The 23,762-nt window shown below is 43.4% G+C and overlaps 5 protein-coding genes across 5 annotated transcripts; 3 read left to right on the top strand and 2 right to left on the bottom strand.

The window, feature by feature from the left end:
* Positions 1–310: 310 nt before the first annotated feature.
* On the bottom strand, positions 311–3,275 carry K444DRAFT_667654 (uncharacterized protein; the record flags this gene model as incomplete). The annotated part of the gene is made up of 10 exons (XM_024887324.1): positions 311–1,135; positions 1,280–1,467; positions 1,513–1,648; positions 1,701–1,911; positions 1,957–2,054; positions 2,107–2,209; positions 2,257–2,515; positions 2,565–2,631; positions 2,680–2,724; positions 2,769–3,275. 10 exons carry the CDS (start codon positions 3,273–3,275, stop codon positions 311–313), a joined length of 2,439 nt encoding a protein of 812 aa, XP_024730892.1.
* Positions 3,276–4,100: 825 nt separating this feature from the next.
* On the top strand, positions 4,101–4,831 carry K444DRAFT_570502 (uncharacterized protein; the record flags this gene model as incomplete). Its single annotated transcript, XM_024877271.1, has 2 exons — positions 4,101–4,188; positions 4,239–4,831. Coding segments are annotated over 2 exons (678 nt in total), but the record flags the coding sequence as incomplete, so codon positions are not given.
* Positions 4,832–5,652: 821 nt separating this feature from the next.
* K444DRAFT_634775 (uncharacterized protein) lies at positions 5,653–6,876 on the top strand (the record flags this gene model as incomplete). Its single annotated transcript, XM_024883790.1, has 2 exons — positions 5,653–6,322; positions 6,374–6,876. 2 exons carry the CDS (start codon positions 5,653–5,655, stop codon positions 6,874–6,876), a joined length of 1,173 nt encoding a protein of 390 aa, XP_024730890.1.
* Positions 6,877–11,205: 4,329 nt separating this feature from the next.
* K444DRAFT_699624 (uncharacterized protein) lies at positions 11,206–13,099 on the top strand. The gene is made up of 2 exons (XM_024887990.1): positions 11,206–12,261; positions 12,336–13,099. Exons 1-2 carry the CDS (start codon positions 11,297–11,299, stop codon positions 12,928–12,930), a joined length of 1,560 nt encoding a protein of 519 aa, XP_024730889.1. The 5' UTR covers positions 11,206–11,296; the 3' UTR covers positions 12,931–13,099.
* Positions 13,100–15,073: 1,974 nt separating this feature from the next.
* Positions 15,074–15,721, bottom strand: K444DRAFT_540151 (uncharacterized protein; the record flags this gene model as incomplete). Its single annotated transcript, XM_024875683.1, has 1 exon — positions 15,074–15,721. A coding segment is annotated over one exon (648 nt), but the record flags the coding sequence as incomplete, so codon positions are not given.
* Between the last annotated feature and the right edge of the window lie 8,041 nt (positions 15,722–23,762).

The raw sequence follows: 23,762 nt of genomic DNA, 5'->3' as shown, positions 1-23,762 counted from the left end.
GTCCAATTGTTAACCGCAGTGGCTGCAGGTTCAGTCGGCAATATTGACATAGGCTTTTCCCAAACAGGACTCACGATATCCATCAGAGCAAGATATAAAACATGTCTTTGACCTGGATGCGAGTCTTCTCTGTCAGAACCTTTGACCCCTACATAACTTCATTACGGCAAGCCGACAAGGGGTGTAGGATTCGAAAGCCTGTTGAAGCGATTCCTTTTTATCTCATTGACTCAAATCGGTAATTGCCAAGTGTTGCCCTTGCTGCACTCATTCACTCATGAAAGCTCACAAAATCAACGAGCGTTGTTGATCAGGCCGTGAGACTCTTGGTTATTTTGCCGGGGCAAACAGTGTCGTCAGGTGCTGATATGGATTTCGTACTAGAACCCCCCCTATCAAACACAAACTGCTCTAGCTTCGGTGCTGATATCGATTCCGTACTAGAACCCCCCCTCTCAAACAGCAACTGCTCTCGCTTCTTATTCAGATGTTTCGAGAAAACATGTTGCGCACCTAATCCTTCTCCACCAATGGTGTGCACTGCTTCCCAAAGCTCATCGCCAATTTGAATAGCTTCCTCGATTTTTCCCTGTGACTGGTAGCATTCCAATAAAAACCACAATGCCTGCATCCGATCTAGATGTTCTACATGATCTCCATTCTCTCGCCGGGAGGCTTCATATTTATGCCGTGGAATTACACTGATGAGGATCTCCTCTGCCTCTTCGTATCTGTTTTGTCGGAAGAGGATCCGTGCTAGCCAAGTGCGTGCGAGTAGGACACCTAAGTGATTGTCACCAAGATTTCGCACTCCAATAGGAAGACCCGTGTGTATGATGGTCTCCGCTTCGTTGTGCTCGTTTCGCGCACTCTTAATCCTCGCCATGGTCAACCTTGCCATGAGTGTTATCCAAACAACCCTGAGGTTCGACCATGCCAAGGAATTCCATGTTGTTAGTTCCAGGTTCTCTGTCATTCCCTCGCTGTCCAACGGCCACTTACTTGGCGACGAGCATCCTGATACGGTCTCGTCCATGTCTAACCTTGCTTTAACGCTTGGAGACTGGGGCAAGCTCGGCGAGGCCGCGGCGGCAAAGAGAGACGTGCTCGAGAAAATGTAGCTGTTTATAGCGTACTATTCACTGTCCTACGAGATACTATGACTACGACTGAAGCCCAGAAATATCGGATTCAGAAGTAGAATGTGAATATAGCTTTAGCATCCAGTGTGTAGCAGAAATAAAACAAACTCCTCTCGTCATTCATACTCTACACTAACCTTCGCCTTGCCTATCTGCTGATTCCGCCAATAAATGTTCCACTCCAACTCGCCTGCGGCAACCTTCATATTGAGTGTATAATCCAACACTCTGTACATAGCCCCCCTATCAGCAGCTCTCTTCTCTTCAAGATCAAAGAAGATACTCTCGTCGAAATTGCAGTGGATCTTACAAAGCTTTCTCGCATCTGTTCCACATCAGCTACTGTATGGCCAAAGTACTTGTGACTCACTTGAAGCAAGCCTCGCAGGTGGAATTTTCAAACCAGAAACCCAGATCGTTCCATGGATATCGCACAGCTCCGAAGGTGATCGGACATTCATCAACCATGGATACTGGACTGGTTGTAATTTGCTCACGCTCTCTCCCTACGGCATCAGTTGTTAGCATGCATCCTGCGGATGATATGAGAGCACCTACCCGTCTTAGATACCAAGTAAACTGATTTCTTGCCATATCAGCACCCTTGAGAGGACATCGATACTTATCCAAACTGGAGTGTATATAGGGATTGAAGTGAGAGTCATGCAAAACGCCGTAACTCAAGCTTGAGATGAAATTTGTAACTGTCTCTGTTTCTGCTGATGTGCTGAGACCTTTGATCACGGCTCCTCGACTGATGGCACCCCAGCTATTACTCGTTAGCTGAATGTTTTAAAGCAGATCGAAAACTCACGCTTTCATTGGTCGCTGGATGGGGACCTGGGAGAATGTCGACGCTAATTGGTCGAGGACGAAGTTGTTTTCGCCGAATCCACCCACTAGAAGCACAGCCTGTAATCGATTGTCAGCACCAAGCATTCCTTCTGTGACGTAGATATCTCACCTTTGGCGCTTTTCCCATTACATCTTGAACCTCTGTGACCTGCGTGCGAACCAAGTCCACAATCTGCCCAACAACTGGCTGAAATATTGCATTCATATGGCCTCTGAGACACTGTCAGATAAATTAAGAGGTGCTAATCCTTCAACTCACGATTTCAGAGTGATGGTGCTACTAGGCCTCTTGCCGAATAGCCCCGGCTTTTTGGGCTTGTACCCAGGGATATCGACTTGGAATTCATTTGGGGGCTTCGAAATGCCATTGTATTTCCTTTTCCCACTGAATTCCCAGTCATTTTCGAAAACCTTTGCTTTGATTTCCGTGTCGAGTTTGTCATAGACAGAACTACCCACGATAGTTCTAATTGTCGAGTCAAATCTTTCATCCAAGTATACAGCTCCACAAAGGTCACCTGGAAGGTAAAGTCAGTTAAGCCCTCGCCAAAGGAGAGCTGCACTTGCCTGTAGGCTCAACACACATCTCAAGTTTGAGAGGATCCAATGACTTGACGGTATAGCTGATTAGATCCTGGTACCGGGTCAACTCTCGATTCCCATGAAAGCTTTACTAACTTACCACGGTGCCTCCACCTGCATCACACACAACAAATGCGTCTTCCAACTAAGCAGCATCAGCATTACTCTCCGGTATATCTCGAAACAAACCTTCAAATCTGGCCTCCACCGCATTCCAGCTTCCTTCCACGCGGCCAGCGCAGCCGCTTCTGGCTCCGAAACTGTTCTAAAACTCGTGGGACCCCTCGATCTTGACGCCGTAATACCAGCCTGAATCGCCGCCTTTTTCGTCAATTCCTGTGCACTATGATCCCAATTTGCAGGCAATGTCAAAACTACCCTGAAGGTCATATTATCAACGGCAATTTTGGTCAACGCAAGTTCGATGACATCAATCGCATGCAACCAGAGACAGCGGAGGTAATCAGCAACTACGTCAACGGGACTTTTGTTTAGTCTTCGAAGAAGACTTTTTGTTTCCTCGACTCGGGCCCCGCCTTGCTCCATCGCAGCTTCTGAGAGTAACAGTTTGAACCACTGCGCCTGCAGCCTATCTTTGGGTGTTACCATGTAACCCCATTTGAGAACGTTGCCTCCATGATCGTAGCAAATTTTCGACGGCACTTTATCCGCTTCTTGAGCGCGGGCAGTACCCATGTCCACATCCCATTTGTGAACCTGCTCTATCTGATCTGGACTGGATGCCTTGGACCAAGTCCACGACACGCCTGAGTAGCTATCACAAGGTCAGCTGAAGTTTTCAGGAGCAAATATGAGGCTAACGTGGTGCCAAAGTCTATCCCAATCACAACATAATGTGAGGCTGGGATCGCTGGCGGGAGGGGGCGTGGAGATCGTGACATTGTGCCGAACGCACGAGGTCAATATCTGGAACAGTGCAACAATGTTTGTGGATGCGCCGAGCAAATGTCGAAGGTGATTGAACTGTGCAATGAGATGAGAATCGAATGCGGCGGGCCCTGCGACATCAGAAGGATGTCGCAAGGCAATGAAAAAATGTGGAGATCGGACGAGAATAGCACGATCGGGAGACTGAGAAAAGCAATGGGAGGTCACCCACCACATCTCCGTAGCCCCCAAACGCCTCCTCACGCAGTTCGCTAGATTGGGCCGCTGGTTGTTCCACAACGCATCAATACTCAGCCCCGAGTTTGACATATCTGCCGCCCCTGCTATTGCACCCCAATCATTGACCGCACAAGATTGTCTGCAATGCAGATTATCACAGAAATTGGAGCTGCATGTCGGGAAAACCAATGACGGCTGCGGCGATGTTCAGCTCATGCCGTCGCTCGAAATCCAGGCTCCCGTCTCTAAATTGATGGTGTGAGGCTCTTGTCAGCTGCGGTCACTCAGCCTTGAACCGTTCCTCCATCATCGTGTCCTTTGGTCGCTCAATGCGTTGAACAACTGAACTTCATCATGGCTCAACTAGACAATGTCGTTCAGAACCTGGTGCTTGTCATGGGCTTGACAGGAGCAGGTAAAAGCTACTTCGTCAACAAACTTTCCGGAAAAAACCTGGAAGAAGGGCACACCTTGGCATCATGTAAGTCCTTCACCTGAAGACAAATGTATCGAACTAATAGAGATGCACAGGCACCGAGCGATGTCAAATCGTGGAGACCAGTGTCGGAAATACTGACTTCGTGGTTATGGACTGTCCAGGATTTGACGATACAACACGGAGCGAAACCGAGATCCTCAAAGAGATTGCCGAACAGCTTTCTGCAGTCCGCCTGCTCGGATACAATCTCAAAGGCATCATCTATCTCCACCCCATCACCGATAATCGCATGCGAGGCTCCTCTTTTCGGAACCTCGAACTCTTCACGAAATTGGTGGGAGAGGATGCCCTGCCGAATGTTGTGCTTGCAACGACCATGTGGGGTCTCGTAACAGACATGGAAAAAGCGAACAGTCGAGACAGTGAGCTACGTGAAGAATACTGGGGCGGCATGCGAAGGAAGGGATCAACGACAACCAGATTCGATGGATCGACAGCTTCCGCTCAGGGTATCGTGTCACAGCTGCTCGGAAAGAAGTCAGTGGTGCTTAAGGTGCAGGAACAACTGGTCGACCAAAAGATGTCGCTAAATCAAACGGCAGCAGGCGAGTTCCTCGAACCAGAGGTTGCAAATGACACAGAACAATTCAAGAAACGTTTGAGGCAATTGGAGTTAGAGCTACAATTCGAGAAGAATAGCAACAAGCGCTTGGAGGCAAAGCGGTCACAGAAAAGGAACTCGGCAGGTCTTAAACAACGATTAGAAGACAAGGAGACGCTGGAATCAAAGCCTGGCGAGGAGGTTGAGAGCAGATTGGCAAAGTGGAAAAGTGGTGGGTCCAAAACAGTGGTAAATGCTCTACAGGCGCTTGCAGCTATATGTTCGATCAGCTTTGGAATTGCAGGCTTCGTGCTTGGAGGAGCTCTTGGTTGCTAGAGATATTGTAGACTGCTAAATTATTTCCTGATTCGACATTTCTCTCCGCAGCCTCGTGAAAATAAGTCGGGGTAGGAGGATAACTCAGGCGAGCATCACTTTCATCGTCACTGACGATAGCCCATAATTCGTGACCGGTCGGTACCAATCAATAAATTACCTCAAACCCCCTTCCTAATTGCCTCCTTACGGTCAGGTTATACAGGGCGTGGGCTAAAATATACCTCTGCTATTTACAAGTCCCGCTGTAAGCCAGGCCTTCTTACCGATTAGGGTTAGCTCTTACCAAATCAGGATTAGCGTATCATAAACTTGTCCTGGTTTATTCCTGGCGGGTCATTTACTGTGACGATTCGTCACACGACAACTTGTTTTGTGTGTCTACATCGTAGGTTACCATTGGTTGGATGAAGCCACTCAAACATTATGGAATGTGATGAGGCTGCATTGGGGCTTGCGCCAATCTTCCAAGATAGTTTCATGCACGTTGTGCCTTTAGTCAAGCTTGCACGGGGTCCAATTTCAGACCCCGCCGAACACTTCTTCTCATTGTTGTTCGACTGATCAAGATGACGTTGGAACAACGTAACTCTCGAAAACCGCTTCCGCAGCCGCCGGGTTTCAATGACTGCCTCGATCAAACTTCGAAGACAGCATCGACTCTCGATGGAATGGCCCAAGCTGAGAGCAAGCTGCCGAGCCAGAACGGTCCGCATTCTCGCCAGCAGGAACGGGAAAACAACGGGGAAGCAACCAGACCAAGCTTCCCAACACGCGACATTGATGAAACGCTCGAGTGTGCGGACACTCAAGTCATAGAATTGCAAATGAAATTGGATGATGCCACAGCGGCGCTTGCCTCTCTCCATTCAACCGATCAATTCAGGCTAGGAGATGACAGAATCGCGAGATTAAGAGATGAGCTGCGTCACGATATTCGGCAATGGAGTAGAAAGTTCCATCAACCACACAAAAAATCGGTATTTTCTAAGGTCTTGAAAGAGGCGAACATCGTGGCGGAAACATGTCCGTTTGAATCGACCAGTCCATATTATCTTGAGTACCTGGCTGAGGATAATGAAAAGGGTCCCTCAATGCTAGTACAAAGTTATGTGTGGAAGAATTTATTGGCGGATGTATTTTGCCAGTGGACCTGGATGGGTGGGCCATGTCCAGATGGAGGAGCAAAATATTGTCGTCTTTATGAGTCCGCGAAGGCCCTCGATAGTGCTGCCTATGGTAGGTCCTCCCAGCGAATGATGCATGTATGGCACTGACCAAGGACTTCAGAGGCCAACAAAAGCCAGTCGCTGATCAAGAACTACCATCATTGGCGAGCGCAGACAGCTAGAGTGATAGGTAACAGTCCTAAGCGTCATCAAGACTGCATCAATCGAAACATTGATGCGATCACGAGGAAAATGAAGTCAGATTTGAAGAACTATACAGAAGAGAAGCACATATTTGGAGATCATGAGAACAATAAGGGGACGAATAATCTCGCAGCGATTGTGAGGGCGGCTGTTACCTTCGACCTCCTTCTCTTCCAGCAAAAGGCCGATTTCGAGTTCGATAAGATATCTCCAGAGGTAGGGGGCAAATTGTTCCAATTCACGTCAGAATGGATGACAGGAGATAACAACTCTGAAGGGGAAGAACAGAATCTGATGAGGAAAGGAATTACGGCGAAGTTGTTCTGTGCACCAGCATTGTACAAGTGCGGGACATCAGAGGGAGAGAACTACGGTGAATCACTTCTCATATGCAAAGCTGTGGTAGACTGTCTGGTTTGAATGACCTGGGTTGTTCACTAAAATTGGATTATACTTCTTTGAAAGACACGATATCAATGAGATTCTGCCACCGAGCTTCGATGTTGAAGAATTACCTCAATGGAAGTGAGTGAAGTGAACTGTATAGGCGTAACAACAAAACAATACAAGTCTAAGAAATTCCAATTGCGCGAGCTATAGTGGCTACTGACCGAGCTATCACATCGTGACTTGATCGATATGCGGTGACACAAACGGAAGAGGGCTCGTTACGAAACCTCAAATCTACTTTAGAGTCTAAACTTGCCTCGGGGCTTAGCACAACTTCGATATGGGAACTGCTGTCTTCAAGCTCTCAAGTTGTATCGTGTCATGGGCGCCGAAAGTGTCAGTTGCCACTCACGTGACCCTTCCACATTAGGTTAGCTCAGCTTCGGAGGCATAACCCTCTCCTGAACTGTACTGCTTGTACTAGAGACTTCTCAATCCATATCAACTTTGCCCCCATATTTTGAAGCCTAGTTATATGCTAAACCCCGCTTTGTTCATGCAATTGTCAGAACGGCAGCGCATCCTGCAGGTTTCTAATTGTTACTTATGGAGTCAAAGGGTATACTGTCCTCCTTCACTGTCTAAACGGACACTCCTCGAGGGAAGGACCGGAGACAGGATTTTATGATAGTGGAAGGTACCCGTGGCACTTGCCACATGCTTCCTTCGAAAGGTTCCTTTCCTACTTCGAGCTTCTAATTAACATGAGCAGCTTTCGGGGAAAGAGGAGAAGAGGCGGAACCTAAGAGCAGCATGGGGCAAAGCGCTTGAGATAGTCGGTCGTTATTCTTGAATAATGAAGAAAAGAAAATACCCGGCAATAGGTATATAAAGATAGAGTATAGGGCTTACCTAGTACTTGATCTGAGACAAGTGTATCAGGTGGCAGGGCTGCCTTTGAAAGGGAACTTGGCTATATTCCCTCCTTGGTGCTTGGCGATCTCGAGTTTAAGGTCCCGAAGTTTCTTGAACAAAGGGGTCAGGATATGGCGTCCTCGTCTGAGGTTTCTTGATAACGTACCGTCTGATGTTATCAGGTTTCGACTCGTTGTCAATTTTCGGCATGTCTCTGCTTGGAATATGAAAATGCAGGGATAAACGCCTCTGACCTTCTGACTCCCCCAAACCCTAAGTTTCCCAAAGCCTCCAATGAAACAAAGAAAGGCCATCTGAAGTTCACACTCATGTACAGTACCAGCTGTTGTCAACTTTCAGCCCGCCGTCATATTCGGCTCGTTGTCAGTTTTGGCTGATCTCCCTCACAGTTCACATCTTGTGAAAAGCCTTTCTTTGAGGTAGAAGTTTATTTTGTGGCTCCGGACAAGAAATGCCATCCAGGGTCAAGTCCAGTCTCCACGCTGGTCGGGTGTGGATCCTCGAATGGGTTTCCTTTTTCTGTTGTGCTAACAAAGCAAAGTCAGCTTATATAGGAGAGAACGAGTCTACTAACTAATGAAGAAATTAAGTATCACTGGGATGTGGGTAGTAAAATGTGCTGCTTTCACTCGGTGGTGGTTCCCGCCTGATAGCAAATTAGTACTTCTGAGCGCCACCAAAGCTCCATGGGTGCATGCTACAATTATTTATCCCAGGCCCAAAGCAGAATAAATAGACTTTTGAACAACAAAAAGGAGTCGTGTACTCGTCGAATGTAGAGGATAGAAAGATGGAGGGGAGGAAGGAAGAGTGAAATTGGTTGAGATTCAGCCGTGCTCTAAAAATGTGTGGGGAACGAAAACATCTCTAACCCATCCAGCACAACCACACGGAACGACTGCGCACCGAGAACATCCGGCCCTCTTCTGCCTCGAAAATGGCTGCCTCGAGGCCGCGGAACCTACAGTAGGGTGCCATAAGTATTCGACCTGGTACGTGCGAGTCCCACTTTCTGGACCAATAAGATCTTTTGTTGTTCAGTTGTGGCAGCTTTGATTGGTTCCGTGTGCACGTACCAGGTCAAATACTTATGGCACCCTACTGTATTGACGGCCGGGAGCCTGCCGGTCGTCGCACAGGATGTTGATTGTGTCAAGCTGGGCATAGCTTCAACAAGGGTGCCCAAGGAGCGACGACAGCAGGCAGATGCGAGCATGGAAGCGGCACGGAAAACAAGAATCGAGGTCATTCCATCGGTAGAGACGGATAACTAGGGCTGGTGAGCTTCCTTCTGTGTCGTGCAAGAAGACGCAGCTGCTTCGATTCCATCGTTCCACCAGCCGCCCCGCTACAAAGACCCGAAGATCTCACGACCAGCAACAAGGGTCCGTGAGGTTGCCGAAGGAGTTTCTGAAACACAGTCCCCGATTCCACGGGAGTGGATTGAGGGGGCCACACGATGCCCGCGGGGCAACTCCTGTACGTTGCAAGACTGTGGCAAAATCTTCACAATCCCACGACCCACAACAAAGATGAACAAACACAGAAGCGGCGAGATGGAGGACAGGAGATGGAGAGGATATGTGAGGAAAGGTTGGAAAGGAGCAGCCGCTGTTTGCTGTGCGCGTTGAAGTCCTGCTGAAGCACTGATATCAGTCCGAATTAGCATCCCTTTTCATGCCGATCAACACGCCTCCTCATAACCATCCCAAAATCTCGTGCGGTCGCGTTCATGTCGGCCGACCCAAATTCAAAGTTCGGTCGAGTTGTCGGTCACCTGTGGCCGATGTTGAATGCTCCTTTTTGATGTCGGCCGACCCAAATTCAAAGTTCGGTCGAGTTGTCGGTCACCTGTGGCCGATGTTGAATGCTCCTTTTTGAGGTCGACCTTCGATCACAGTCGGAGAACCATCAAAATGCTGGAAGAAGCGATTCACGCTCTTGGACACTGGAATCATCAGGAGTCAGCCTTCCGCTCTATTTCCGGATGCGATTTCGCTGGTCCCTTGCATTTTGCTGCGGTCGCTTATGACTTTATGCTGAAACGCCACAGCCTGGTCAGCACCAATGTGCTGTACGGCACAGTATTCTGGCCTATCAGATGCTGTAGGTCTGACCCTTTGGTACTTTTTCGTGCTTGGTTTGCATAGAATTTGCGTGGAATACCTTGCGATGCATAATTTTTGCGGCCTCACTGCTGTGCAAAACAAAATCCGTCTCAGATGCCCAATCTATGAGATGCTTTGTTTTTTTTTAATAATTCCTCAGTGAGGAGACAGAAGAAATCCATTTTTAAACTCTCTAATTTTTAGTGGAGAGGTAATCAAGATGCCCGGAACGAGGTGGGTACGTACGGCGCTGGTTCTTGCAGCCTTACAGCTGTGACGCCGGAGACCCGGGTCCTGAAAGTAAGCATAAATGCTGTGCCCAATTCAAGGCTTTTTGCTACCAATAGTTCCTTTATTACAGTAGGACTTTGCACCAATGCGGCGAAGAGACCAGGTCCACTTTCTTCCCACAACAAAGCTAATTAGCATGGATCTGAGAAATTAGGTTGAGCTCCCGGGCCCCCGTTTGGCCTCCTGACGCAATTATTTCAGCCCTCTGAACTGTCTTCTCTCCATCTTCAGCCAGTGTGCGAAAAAATTAATCAGATTAATTAATTAATTCATGAATATTCATGAATAGCGTGAATAGAATTTGATTAACGTGATACTTATGTAATTTGATTAGATTAGAATAATTAATCATGATTATTCATGAATACCTTGATTAATATACACGTGATCGCATCACGTGATAGGCTAGCCTAATTAAGTAAGGTTCTTGCTCTAGCACTGCCTTAGCGAGTGTTTCTCTCTAGGAGCAAGGTAGCACAAGAGCCAGATCCTTACCTAATTAGGTTAGCCTATCACGTGCTGAAGTCACGTGTACATTAATCAAGGAATTCATGAATATTCATGATTAGCTTAATTAATTCGTGAATAGAATATGATTAATGAGAAAATTTCATGAATAGATTAGATTAATAGCTATTAATCTAATCTAATCTATTCATTTCTCACACTGTCTTCAGCAGATTGACATTGCATTTAGGATAAATAATTTTTTTAATTTTTTTAAAAAAAGTATTCTTTAGGTGGATCCGACAACCTCCATCAGCTTTCCCGTCTATCGTCTTTTCTCACGGCTTCAGAGCTCGATCATGAGAGCTCTCAGAAGCTACGCTGTACCTGCAGCTAGGCTTGCGCCTCCACTCCTCCCCCCTCCCACGCCTTGGCGGATGGGGCTGCGGGAGGCTCTGTTGAAATCACAGTCAGGATTGAGGAGTAGCAGGACTACCCGTTGTCAATAATTGACATAAAGCTACAAGATCTATTCTGAGTATCATCTACCGTGAGTATATAGCTGTCTTAGGTTCCGGTTGAAATGGTTATTCTCCATTCACATTTATCCTCGTCAATCACACTTTCCTATCAGTTCCTCATTTGTCTTTCGCATTTCATTCATCGTTATGAAGTCCAACATATTACTCTTAGCTTCTGCACTCGCTGCATCTGTCATCGCTGCCCCTGCCTCTACCTACACTGTCCACGAGAGACGAAGTGCACAGTCCGCTTCCAAGTGGGTCAAACGCGATGAACCGCTTGATAGTCGTGCAATAGTTCCAGTCAAAATTGCTCTCACGCAATGCAATTTAGGTAATGGCCACGGTTGGCTTATGGACGTCTCGGATCCCTCCTCCGAGAATTATGGACAACATTGGACTACCGAGAAGATAACCGAAACCTTTGCTGCCGAGGAGACGACAGTCACCTCAGTCACGACATGGCTCACAAGTTCTGGCATCTCAGAAGATCGCATCACTGTTTCCAACTCAAAGTCATGGATCCGCATGGATCTTACCATTGCGGAAGCCGAATCTCTTCTCAAGACCGAATACAAGATGTACGAGCATACCGAATCCGCCAAACGCTCTCTAGCAGTTGATGAGTACAGCGTCCCTGCAAGCATTTCAAAACATATTAACTTCATCACACCAACCGTTCAACATCTCACCGCCACCAGACACTTCCAGCCAGCGAAGCCTGCTCGGAAGTCAGAGGTTGCTGAAGTGCAAAAGCTAGACTCATCGGTTGCTTGGGACCTCTCTAATTGTGGCCATAACATCACCCGAGCTTGCATCCAAGCACTTTACAACATGCCCAATGGTACTCACAGCAAATCTTCACTCGCAGTCGTCGAATTGAACGACCAGGTCTTTAACCCCACTGATCTCTCGGATTACATGAACACCTTCGTTACCGGCAAGAAAGTCCCCGATACCTCCATCTACGTAATGAGCGACACAATCTTCAACAAGACCCTCGAGACCAGCGAATCCAAGACCGGCGAAGGCAACCTCGACGTGATGCTGACATACGGCCTCGTCTACCCCCAACCCATCATCTACTACCAAATCGGGGATTTCAACCTATGGTTCGACGCCGTCGACAACGCCGACTGTTCCAAGTCCAACGGTTTCAAGTGTGGCGGCACTCCTCCGGCGACAGCGGCGTCGGCGGGAAGAACGGCACTTTCCAGATCTCCGCCCCTGCAGCTTGTCCCTACGTTACCGCCGTGGGCTCCACCGAGATCCCATCCGGTGGCTCAGTCAAAGACGCCGAACACGCAACCAACGCTTTCGCTTCAGGCGGCGGGTTCAGCAACCAATGGGCGCTCCCGAAATACCAGGAGAAGGCTATGGAGTACTATTACAAGAATTACGCGCCAGAATACACATCCAAGCAGTACAACAATACTCAAAAAGTCCGTGGATACCCGGATATCGCAGCGAACGGCAACAACATTGTTATCTACGAGCAAGGCTCCCTTACTCGCAAAGACGGGACAAGTGCGTCGGCGCCAATTGTCGCGAGTCTGTTCTCTTTGATTAATGGGGAGAGGTTCGCGGCGGGCAAGGGACCAGTGGGCTTTGTCAACCCGGTGTTGTATGCGGACCCAGGGGCGATGAATGATATTGTTACGGGTAGTAATCCTGGTGTCGGGACGGAGGGCTTTGAGTGTGTGGAGGGTTGGGATCCCGTTACGGGGTTGGGGACGCCGGATTATGGGAAACTGTTGAAAGCCTTCATGGCTTTGAAGTGACCTGCCTTTGATTGGAGCATGGACATATCTTAGCGTGGAGTTGGGAATATTTTGGGAGCATTGCATGGAGCGAGCATTTTTTATTTGTATAGCATAGCGTGGTGTTTTGCAGCATTTTCAGGAGCATCGGGGATAGAGGCATTGGACTGTACCAATATCTTAGACTTGCATCACTATATTAGAGACATGGAATATACAGAAGTATCATTCACCAACTCAAGCTTCCTTCGCTCCCGTGTGACTCTTGAATCTCGAAACTTGGTAATCAGACTTTACTGATGGAATTCAACGAAGATATCAGACAAGGAGTATTGCAGGGAGGATATGCAAGTGCCCTTTTTGATACTGGAAGAGGCACATTTTGTGATGGAGAGAGTAGAAAGAATGGTTGGGTATCATGAATCAATTTTCTCTTTCTTGAGTGCTACCCAAACGCTATATGGTGTGCGGAGCCCCGATTGTCGAGTGAAGTTGAGTCCTCTTCACTCTTCCCTACATCTCTGATTGTAACAGGGACTCGTGATAGTGTTGCTGGTGGTTATTGTGTGCGGTGTTTGAAGTTCGCAGCTATGGTATCTGTTAAAGTGTATGAAGAGCGGTTCATCAGATTGAAAGAGGTGAATCCTGGGAAGGACAAAGTGACTGCTCCCTGGTTCGCAGACGTTAGGAATTACTGTTTCGCTGTCGGGATCGATGGTGGCTCTCGGCTCTCGGTCTGTGGTGGTGATTGTCATTAGATTCTCCTTAGACTTATCCATTCCTGAACATGATAGCTAAGTAATAATGAATATATCGGATTGAAGACTTGATTACAATTAATCATTTGATCTTAATTTATCTATTTTTTCTAACCGAACTAGAAGAGAGGCGTAGGGAAGTCTATGTCTATATAATTCTTGTGGCGTTAGTTCATTTCTTTCGCTTTCTTACTAGAATAAGTTAGCTTTTCTATACTCCAACCCCCTGCCCCCGAGCTATTTGGGGGGAAATTGTGATCGCGTGCAGTAAAATGCAATTGTCATGTTGATCAATGAGAACCTCTGCAGAAAATTGACTGCGTCTCGAGCGTCTATACTAGTTCTACCAACATTTCCTCTGGTGATGCAGCAGCCCAACTCTCATATGGGATTGGCACCAAAGCAATCCTTTCTGCTCTTCCTGCTCGATTTCTGAGAAGAAGAAGTGTGAGGGCCAGGTTCCCAATCTCAGATTCACCACTCGTAAGGAGATGGTTAATTTCAAGAGCTTTCCAGGTAGACTGCTCTCCTCTGATGTGTTCTTGCCAGTGGACCAGAAGCACAAATTCCATTTTACAGCCTCTTTGCTCCAATTGTGATGATGTTTCAGGATCGACGGTGAAACATGCGTCGTGTGTAAACACCCAACAAACTCCTGCATGCACACAAGGTATATCGTGCGAATGAGCAATAGTGAGGCACCACAAGTCATTATTCGCCGTACTCATTCCATCACCTTCATCCCCATTACTATTCTGAAAACTTTCACCTTTGCGTGCGACTTTGACAGCTTGAAGCCTTGCGACTTTGGAGAAGATTTTCAAAGTGGGTTTCTCGGATTTCTCATCCGGATATTCAATAACCCGGGCGATGTCTCTTTCCACCACCGAATGCGTGTTGTCTTCATATCCATCAATCTCAAGGAAGAAGATATCCGGCCGGGAATCGTCGGGGTGGCCCATTTGCCACATTGGTATCGTTATGTTGCCTTTCCACCCAAGCCATGTCCATGAAGGGAATTCTTTCCGGCGATGAATAGATTCATTTTTCCATAACAAGCTTCGAATGAGGTCTTGCTTTGGATGCCCGAAACAGAACTCTGCTCGGGCCAGTTTGGTGATCCTCGATAACAATCCGGAGAGTGCAGCCAGAGCATCAGAATTTTGTGTCAGATGTCTGCGGGTGTATGCAATTAAAATTGATCGGAACGCATACAGATCAAATGGCCCATTAAATTCGTCTAGACGAAATGGAAATTGCAGGAAATCTTTTGGGGGAGGGATCGAAGCCCGACCTTCTAGACCAAGATCGAGGCAATCGATTGCATCGTGAAACATCTCCTCTTGGCAGACCCAGAACACTGATTGATCTGTGAAACAAAGTAAGCGTCTGGATAAAGAGGCTTCCTATAATGTCCATGCTCGCTCATTCCATGGGGACGTTCTAGCATCGTGTAGTGGGCTAGGTAATCTAGTTGCTATAATTCGGTTTGAGTCGAGATCTAAATATGGCTGAGGGGCAACCTGAAGTGGTGAACTCATCCCAGGCAGGCCAAGGTGCTTGTGCGCTCCAGACAGTGCACATATCGTTAGAACAGCTCCTTCATATATGCTATCCATTTGGCTGATGTGTATCTCCCTTTCTCGAGCTCCATTCCCAATACAGTACTCATCGACCCACAGATAACGAAATCCAATTTTCTTCACCAGCTCCATGGCGTCTTTGACAACTTGACAAGGATGACTGAAGACCATGTGTTCCGAGTTTCTAAGTGCGTACGTTGAAGACTCCCCATGGGGAAATCTCGAAATCACTAGTTCTCCCCCAGCAGTCTCTTGGTGTTTGCATCGTGGTTCTGGCTGGCTAGGACCCCAGACGTAACTCAAAGCCACATAGTCGGTCACAACGTCACCTCGTACAAGATTATTGGTAAACACGTCGATAAAATTCGGTCGGACATGTGTATGCAACTCAGAGATGGACAGCTTCTCTTTGCAAGATATGTGCTTTGCCGAGCAGTTCGATATCCAGGAATTGATCAGATCAACGTCGATTCCGCCATTTACCACTTCCCCTTTCGTTCTTAGACGAACAGCGATTCGGGGAGTCTGGCGAGGTACATAGCAGAGAAGCCACGAGGAAAGGAAACCTTCATCATATTCCTCATACTGATCGAAGAATTTAGGCGACTGCAGTATAGCAGACGGTGCTACGAAATCAGGAGGAGGAATGTCATGAAAAGCTCTCCAGGCTCTAGGTCCTCCAGTGATTTTGAATGGTTGGTTGTAAGTTTGAAACCGCCGTATCCAATGCCAGGGGAAGGCAATCAAGCAGACATTCCTCACGAACGAGCAGAAGGCACAATCCCTCCGATTTTCGATACCCGAGAACGTCCCAATATCAAAGGTGATATTGTCATCATTCTCTGCAACACAAAATACATCGTCAAATGGAATTTGAGAGCAGGAGCTACAGAGAGCGCCATTACATTTAGGAGGGACGAGCGCAAAGTCTGAAGGTGTTTGTTCGAGCAAAGAGTAGAATAAAGCTCTTGTTGCTCCCGATATTTCTCTGTTGCCAGGGTGCCAACTGAGGGATTGTAAAGGCATGGTTTCCTGTATCGTTCGTATGCTGGAGTAGAGGGGATCTATCGCAGGGAAAGATTAAAGAATTAAAGCCGATTAGTTTTGAATAACAAGGGGATTAGGCAAAGGATGGAGCAAATGTGAAGATGAAGTTGGTGGTGGCTGTTCACTTACCCTAGCTTTGATGTGTCCAAGCCACCATCACGGCACGCGAATTCTTCTGAAAAATGATCGCTGGTTGGGTACATAGGCTCGATTCTTGGCGAATCGGTGCAAGCAAAAACAGCCATTGGGAACACATTTCGTGTCACATAAGGCTATGCAAAGACCCTGAGCAGTCTTGGTGCATCGTGGTAAAATGGAGAGGTGCCCATTCTATTTATAGCAGGTTTTTCGAACATTCCATAGCCACGTGCCCAACAGTCCCGTTGATGCCGAACCCCTGCACTCTTGTCTCCTCCCACATCACCATCGCGACGATAATATGGACAGAGCCAGTCAAGTCCTATCGCAAGGCGTGCCGCCTGGCGTACTTAAATCATACCGTGCTCTTGCGGATCATCATGGCAATATCTCCCATTCTATACTCCATTATCGCGCTCGCAGACGACCTTCGATAAAAGATAAGGCCCAAGGCCAATAATACCTCAAACCGTACAAAGAAGAGGTTATTATTAAGTATCTATATTAAATATCCGACCTTGGATATCTGATACGAATAAAGTTTATTCCTTTACTAGCCTTTAATATTACTCGCTATTGACCTACTACTAAAAGGCCTTTCAAGGCTCCTAGTTAGAACTAAATAAGGCTCTAGAAAGACGCTATTTAGAACTTATAGTATAAAGAGTTAAGGCATTAGACTAGAACTATTACGAGAAAAACATTTATAAGAAAATTATATACTAATTTAAGGTAATAAAAGAAGTATTATAAGATTCGGTTATCTTGCTCAAAAATATATATAATATAAACGAGACTAGTATAATGCTTTCTATATTAGGCTTTATTAAAGTTCTTATAAGTAAGTATAATAGACGTAATTATAAAGGTATATAATTATAAATATATTAGTAATAATAGATATTTGAATCCGATAATAATCTAGCTAGCTATAAGGCACGTAATAGTAAGGTAATATATAAGTAATTAAGGTAAATAAGCTATAGAGTAATACTTATATATATAACTAATTTCCAAGAGTTAATTCTAATAAAAAACTAATTAATGCCCTTTTTTAAAGCTAGAAGTATCTCCTTATATATTTTCTAGTATTTAGCCAAGTATATAAAGCCCTTTACTTAATTAGGAAATGCAATTCTATATAATTCTTGTAATTTTAATTATAAGCTTTGCCTAATATAGAAAACTAGATTTATAATATTTAATACCTATTTATATATTATTATATATACTTATTAAAATAACTAGATCACGTTTTCTATTTCTAAATAATAATATATATACTTTGACTCTAGTTATACTAACTTTATAATTAGCTTTAAGTAACTTAAATATATATTTAATTCCGAAACAAATAAATAAGCTAATAAAAGACTATATATCTTAATTTATAATAGCTTTGAAATATATAAGACTCTCGAAATTTTAAAGTTCTATTTTAATAATAATATTCTTTTATATTATTTTCCTTTTTATATCTCTTATAGGCTTTAGTATTATAATATAATAGTATTTGCTTTACTTATAGCAGCTTATTATAACTAGATTAATTAACTCGAGTAAGGAGATATAAATACAATTAATAAGAAGTACTTTATTTCTTTATATAGCCTTATAAGAGAAGAAGCATTTATACTAAAGAATATTAAGGCCGGCTTTGCTATATATAGTTTAATTCCGCTTAATTTAGATAAGGTACTCAGAAGTACCTAGCCAAACCAGCTATTTCAAGAGCTAATAAGATAAAGATAGGGTCTTATTAGCAAGATATAGAATCGCAAATACCTATAATACTAATATTAGCAGTGGCTTTTATATTACTATAAAACCTAATTATCTAATAAGATACTTATATACTTAATAAAATAAGCAAATAAAATCTAATAAGGCACTTATAAAAATATATTAAAACTTTCCAGAAATCCTTTACTTAGAGTATCTTCCAAGAGAATCGAATCTAATTCCTGACCATAATTAATAATAAAGCCAAGGTTCGATAATTGATCTAGTTATAGGTACTAGGAAAGGCAAAGGTTATAAGCCATAAGGATCTCGTAAAAGTATGAGCGAAGCGTATTGTAAAAGAAGCTACCCGAGTAGCCAAAGGCAAGGGGAAATGCGGTCGGAAGAGGAAAAGTAGTCCGCCCGGGCCAGAGGAAGATATTGTAGAGACGGCGATATATGGACGAAAGCGCAAGAGTATAGAGCTTGAGGCGCCAGAGCTAACTAATAAGATGGCGCGGATAAGCAATACCCCCAAGCTAGCGAGTGCTTTAGTAATGCAGGCTAGCAGAACACAGATTGCTAAAGATAAGACCGAGCCAGAACCGTAGAGAGCTCCAGTGGCGCGGATATATTAGCGGAAGAGGGCGACTGCTATATAATGTTTCAATAGAGTTAATAGACTAATTGCCGTTTGACGCAAGTTTAGGCTGGCTTCGATTCGAGACCTGGTGCTATATAGTAGAGTTAATATTAATCTTCGTTGGTTTTTTATACGGTTAATTATACCGCTCTTCGCTATTGTGCTCGCCATTATTGTGCTCGCTACCGTCGTGCTTTTATTCTGCGTTTTGGGAAGTATTGCCTCTTATTGCTGTGCCCGTTACCGTCGTACTATATTGTCACCATTTGAACTGGTCTTAACGTCTTTGCTAAGTCATCGTTATCTTGTATGCTGATACCGGGCTTCTCTCGTTTCGACCTTTATAAACTCTGTCATCCATAAGGTTATCTTCAAATTCGTCAGTAATGTTGCAACGGGAGCGGATTCCCTTTAGAGACTTTGGCTGAAAATCGAAGAGGTTCGTTCTAGGTAGAGCGCAAAGCGAAGAAGAAGTGAAAGCCGGAAGTGAAGAGTCGGAAGGTTGAAGCATTTCCCCAGGAAGGGGACAGCCGATTTTGTTGGCTCCGCACAGGGCTACTTTTTGCTCTAACTTAATCAGAAGATGTCGGGAAACAAGAATTTTCCGGCAAGGTAACCGAATTCCAAGGTCAATGCACACCCATACTGAATACACACCTTACCAAAAATTACCCCACCATCTTCAAAATTCGATAAAATAGTCAGCAAACAAGATATTAAGAAGGCGATTAATACGCTAAATATGTAATTAATCCCTAATTATAGCCAGGTAGCTAGGGATTTTGGTATTAAGCATATAACCCTTATACGAAGATATAAAGAAATATATGCCTCTAGATAAAAAATAACCTCTATATATTATAAACTTCTTATTAATATATCAGAAGAGGTTTTTATTAATCAAATTAATAAGCTTATAGTCTATAGGCTTCCTTCTATCTCGCAAATTATTAAAAACCTCGCAGAAGAGATTATTAGGTGTAATATAAATAAGAACTAAATTACTAATTTTATCTAATACTACTTCTTATATCTCAAGAGCCTTTATTTATATAATATTAATAATTTGCGAATAAAATCGGAATATGAGCCCTATATTTAGTTCTTTTTTAATTTAGTAGTATTTAATTTTAGTATTCTATTTATTTCCTACTTACTTTATAAATAAAATAGCTAATATTCTTTCCTCTCTATTTAGTTAATTAAAATAATTAAGGATTATAATATTACGGCAGAAAACGTATATAATTAGAACAAGAAAGATTTTTTAATTAGAATTATATATATAATAAAATATATTATAATAAAACAAGTATATAATAATAGAAAAATTATAGTAATAAAGCAAGATAATTTACAAGAGTTTATTAGCTTACTTACTTTTATTTACGCGAATAGTATAAAGATTCTACTAGCTTTTATTTATAAAGAAGTATCTAGAGATCTTTAGAATACTTGATTAGATAATTTAAAAGAGAGGAAATATACTTGGTTTATATCTAGTATAAATGAATAGTTATCTAATACCCTTAGCCTAGCTTATCTTATTCAGGTTTTTAAACCTACTACTCGTATAAAAGAAGGATATAAAAGAAGGCTTTTAATTATAGATAAATATTCTAGCCATATTAATATAGAGTTTATACGGATATATAATTGCCTTAAAATTCTGCTTCTTATTTTACTTCCGTATTTAATATACTATCTTTAGCCTCTTAATATAGGCTCCTTTTTACCGTTTTCCACTTATTATTCTACTAAGATTAATAGTTTTTTAGATACTAGTAAGTGTATTTTTTCTTTAATAAAAAGGATATTTTGGTCTGTTTTCAAGCCTGCTTAGAATAAAAGTATATCTAAATCAAATATTTTATTTACTTGAAAGAAGACAAATATATGGCCTTACTAATTATTAATTATCTTATTAGTTATTACTCTACTAAGACTATAAACTTCTCCTAAAGCTTCTTCTAATATAATTGCGACTTCTTATACTATAAAACATATATGGTAATTCTCAAAAATATATGCAAAGAACCCGTCTAAAGTAGCCTTTCGCAAACTCACTAAAGCTAACGAATTAAATATAGTAAAGGCTTCTATTATAGAGTACCGTATAGAGGGTTTAAAAGAAGCTTTATAGCTTGAAAAGAAGAAGAGACATCGAGGGAAAAAGCTTAATTTAATAGGAGAGCCTATAGGAAAGGCTTAGTTCTTTGGAATAGCTAAAGTACTAGCTATAATAGCATTTGAGGAAACGAAGGCTATAAAGGCAGAACAAGATAAATTAGATAAGCAGAAGGCAAAGGAGAATATAAAGATTACTAAAGTAATAAAAGATGCCTTGGAAAAGCAGGAGAAAAAGATAGAGAAGCTAAAAAAGGCAAAGCAAAAAGAGATTAATAATAAAGTAAAGAGAGAGAGGTATAAAATAGAGGTTTTGGAGAGAGTAGTAATAAGAAAGGCAGTTATAGTAGCTAGAAATGCTACTAAGAAAGCCAAACCATCTCGTATAGTAATATTAAGGATAGGGTCTTCGATTTTATCGATTTTAGGGGCTCAGGAAGCGGTAATCGTAGAGAAGGACGATTCTGAAGCTATAGGGGTAGTATAGACTTCCCGATCAGGAAGGGAGATTATTTTATCCCAATGTCTTAGAAAATGAAAATCCTGGTTAGCCAACTTAATGCGTCTAGTTCAATTACTTTATATCTTTAATTTTAGACCGATTAATAGTGTGATTATTTAATAATTAATTAATTAAGTTCGAGGTTGGCTGAAAATTTGGGGTGTGCATTCGCTTGGGGTGTGCATTGACCTTGGAAATCGGTTACTCCGTACGCGCAGCCACAAATGGCGTAGCCACACGTTTAGCAGCCACAAATTTTATTAGAATCCCACCGAGGTTACGAAGATTGCGGCATAAAGTGACGGAATTACGCATTTACGCTCGCGTAGGGGTCTTAGCGGACTCCAGGGTATGGTTTAAGGTACTACACCCGCTATCCCTTCGTCCGGTGAGACATGGTCCGTACTAGCGGCCGCACTCGATTATCCCTTGTTAGGTAAGAATACAACCGTCTCCTCCAATCAGGCTATCCGCATGATGCGGCCGCTAGTACGGACCGTGTCTCACCGGACGAAGGGATAAGCATTGTAACTCTAGGCCTGAACCCCTAAACAAGGGCTGTGAGACATTTGCAAGGTGTTTGAAGATCTTCGGGGGTTATGGTATTGCTGGCGGAGCAACTATAGCGCTCGGACGCTGTGAGAGAGCTATTATAGGACCCTTTAGCGACTTTGCCCCTGTAAGCACAGGGGACATGCCTTCTAAAGGTGTGGTACCCCTTGTTTATAGTTTATAGCGTGCTTACAGGAGAGTAGCCTGGAAATATAGGGGGCTTCAGTGGGTGAGTGTGGAAGAAAGTGGCTTGAAAATGGACTTGCAGTACGAATGCCCTGTAATCCCGTCACTTTATGCCGCAATCTTCGTACTATAACCATACCGCCAGTGACTAGAATCCTTGCTCGCTTGATTGGAGGAGGTATCAGCCCATATGGCGACATTCTATAATATGGCACGCCCTGGCCGCCATAATCGTGGCGATAGCTTTTTAGCTTTATAATAAAACCTGGATATCTATATCTAATCGTTTAATGTATTTAAAAGGTGAAAAAAGCTTGATGGTGATGTCATATGTCGAGGGGTCGTATTATATTAGGAAAGGAGGCTCTTTATAATTCAGGTGGGTAGCGATAATGCGATTAAAGTTTTCAGAATTCATAAGTCAGAAGTATTCGGGAGAGGCATATAACGTAACTAAAACAGAAAATGTATGGGAATTTTGATATATTTGCAGATTTAGGATTGCTTGAATTCGAAGTACCTACGATTTGTCTTGTTATAGGGTGCGTCTCGTAATACAGGGATAGACATTAGTTTATTTCCGGAATTCTCAAATCAATACAGTGAATCAAGTTATACCAAGGGGCTTTATTAAAGGAGTATATTAATACGAAATATAAAACAAATTATAAGTTAGAAATCCAATTACTTAACTATTTATTTCCTAATTACTTTATATGCAGTAGAGGCGCTTGTATAAATGGCATTAAGGGCATTTCCTAATAGCGACAAGAACCTTTAACAAAGGAGTTATTTTCGATTCTTCTTGGCCGGGGTTTCAAACTGTATTAATTGTTTATGCTTCTTAATCTTAGTAGTTTTAATACTTAAGCGTTTATATAATCCTTGAACTATTTGTATCTCCTAACGTGTAACCTTCTCTATTATATTATAACCCCTCCTAATATTCTCAAGTCACTGCTTATTATAGCTTGCAAGATCTTCTTTTCCTTCTTAGCTTAGTATTCGCAATATAATGATTTCTCTTACAAGTACTCTCTAGAACTCCCTTTACAAGTTCGTAATAGTTGCTATAACTATAACTACTATCAGCTTGTAAGACTACATCCTAGATTGATTTTGTTTAAAGTATAAATGTTTCATATAAATTTTTTGGAGTACACGAATTTTAATACTGGAACCCAAACTACCTTGGCTTCTAATACGACAATATAACGTAATTCTACAGCGCGTATTTATTAACAGCCAGCGAACCTCCTATTACGTACATAGAGCAAGTATCCTATTATAGGTGGGATACTATTCCTTGGCTGGGGAGGTTAAGCGTACTGGGTAAGTAGCCCTCCACTTGAATCTGTCCTGGGCCATTGTTCCAGCGCAAAGATTTGGGAGGTGACGCGAGACAATGCCATCTTACGAGAAGAATCTGCCTTGAGAGATTGAAGAATGTAGTTTTAAGGTGGAGGAGAGGTCTTGTTTGGGCTTCTTGGGAGCCCGCTTGGTTCCCCTAAAATATAATCGTGTAGAGTTGACAACTTTCGCGAGGCAGAGCCGAATGGGAACTGGTGGAAGTAAATTAGGTATGATTAGCTAAT

Source organism: Hyaloscypha bicolor, assembly GCF_002865645.1.
Source record: "Hyaloscypha bicolor E unplaced genomic scaffold K444scaffold_136, whole genome shotgun sequence".
NCBI lineage: Eukaryota > Fungi > Ascomycota > Leotiomycetes > Helotiales > Hyaloscyphaceae > Hyaloscypha > Hyaloscypha bicolor.
Note: the sequence above shows the minus strand (reverse complement) of the source record. Positions and strands in the feature narration are given on the sequence as shown.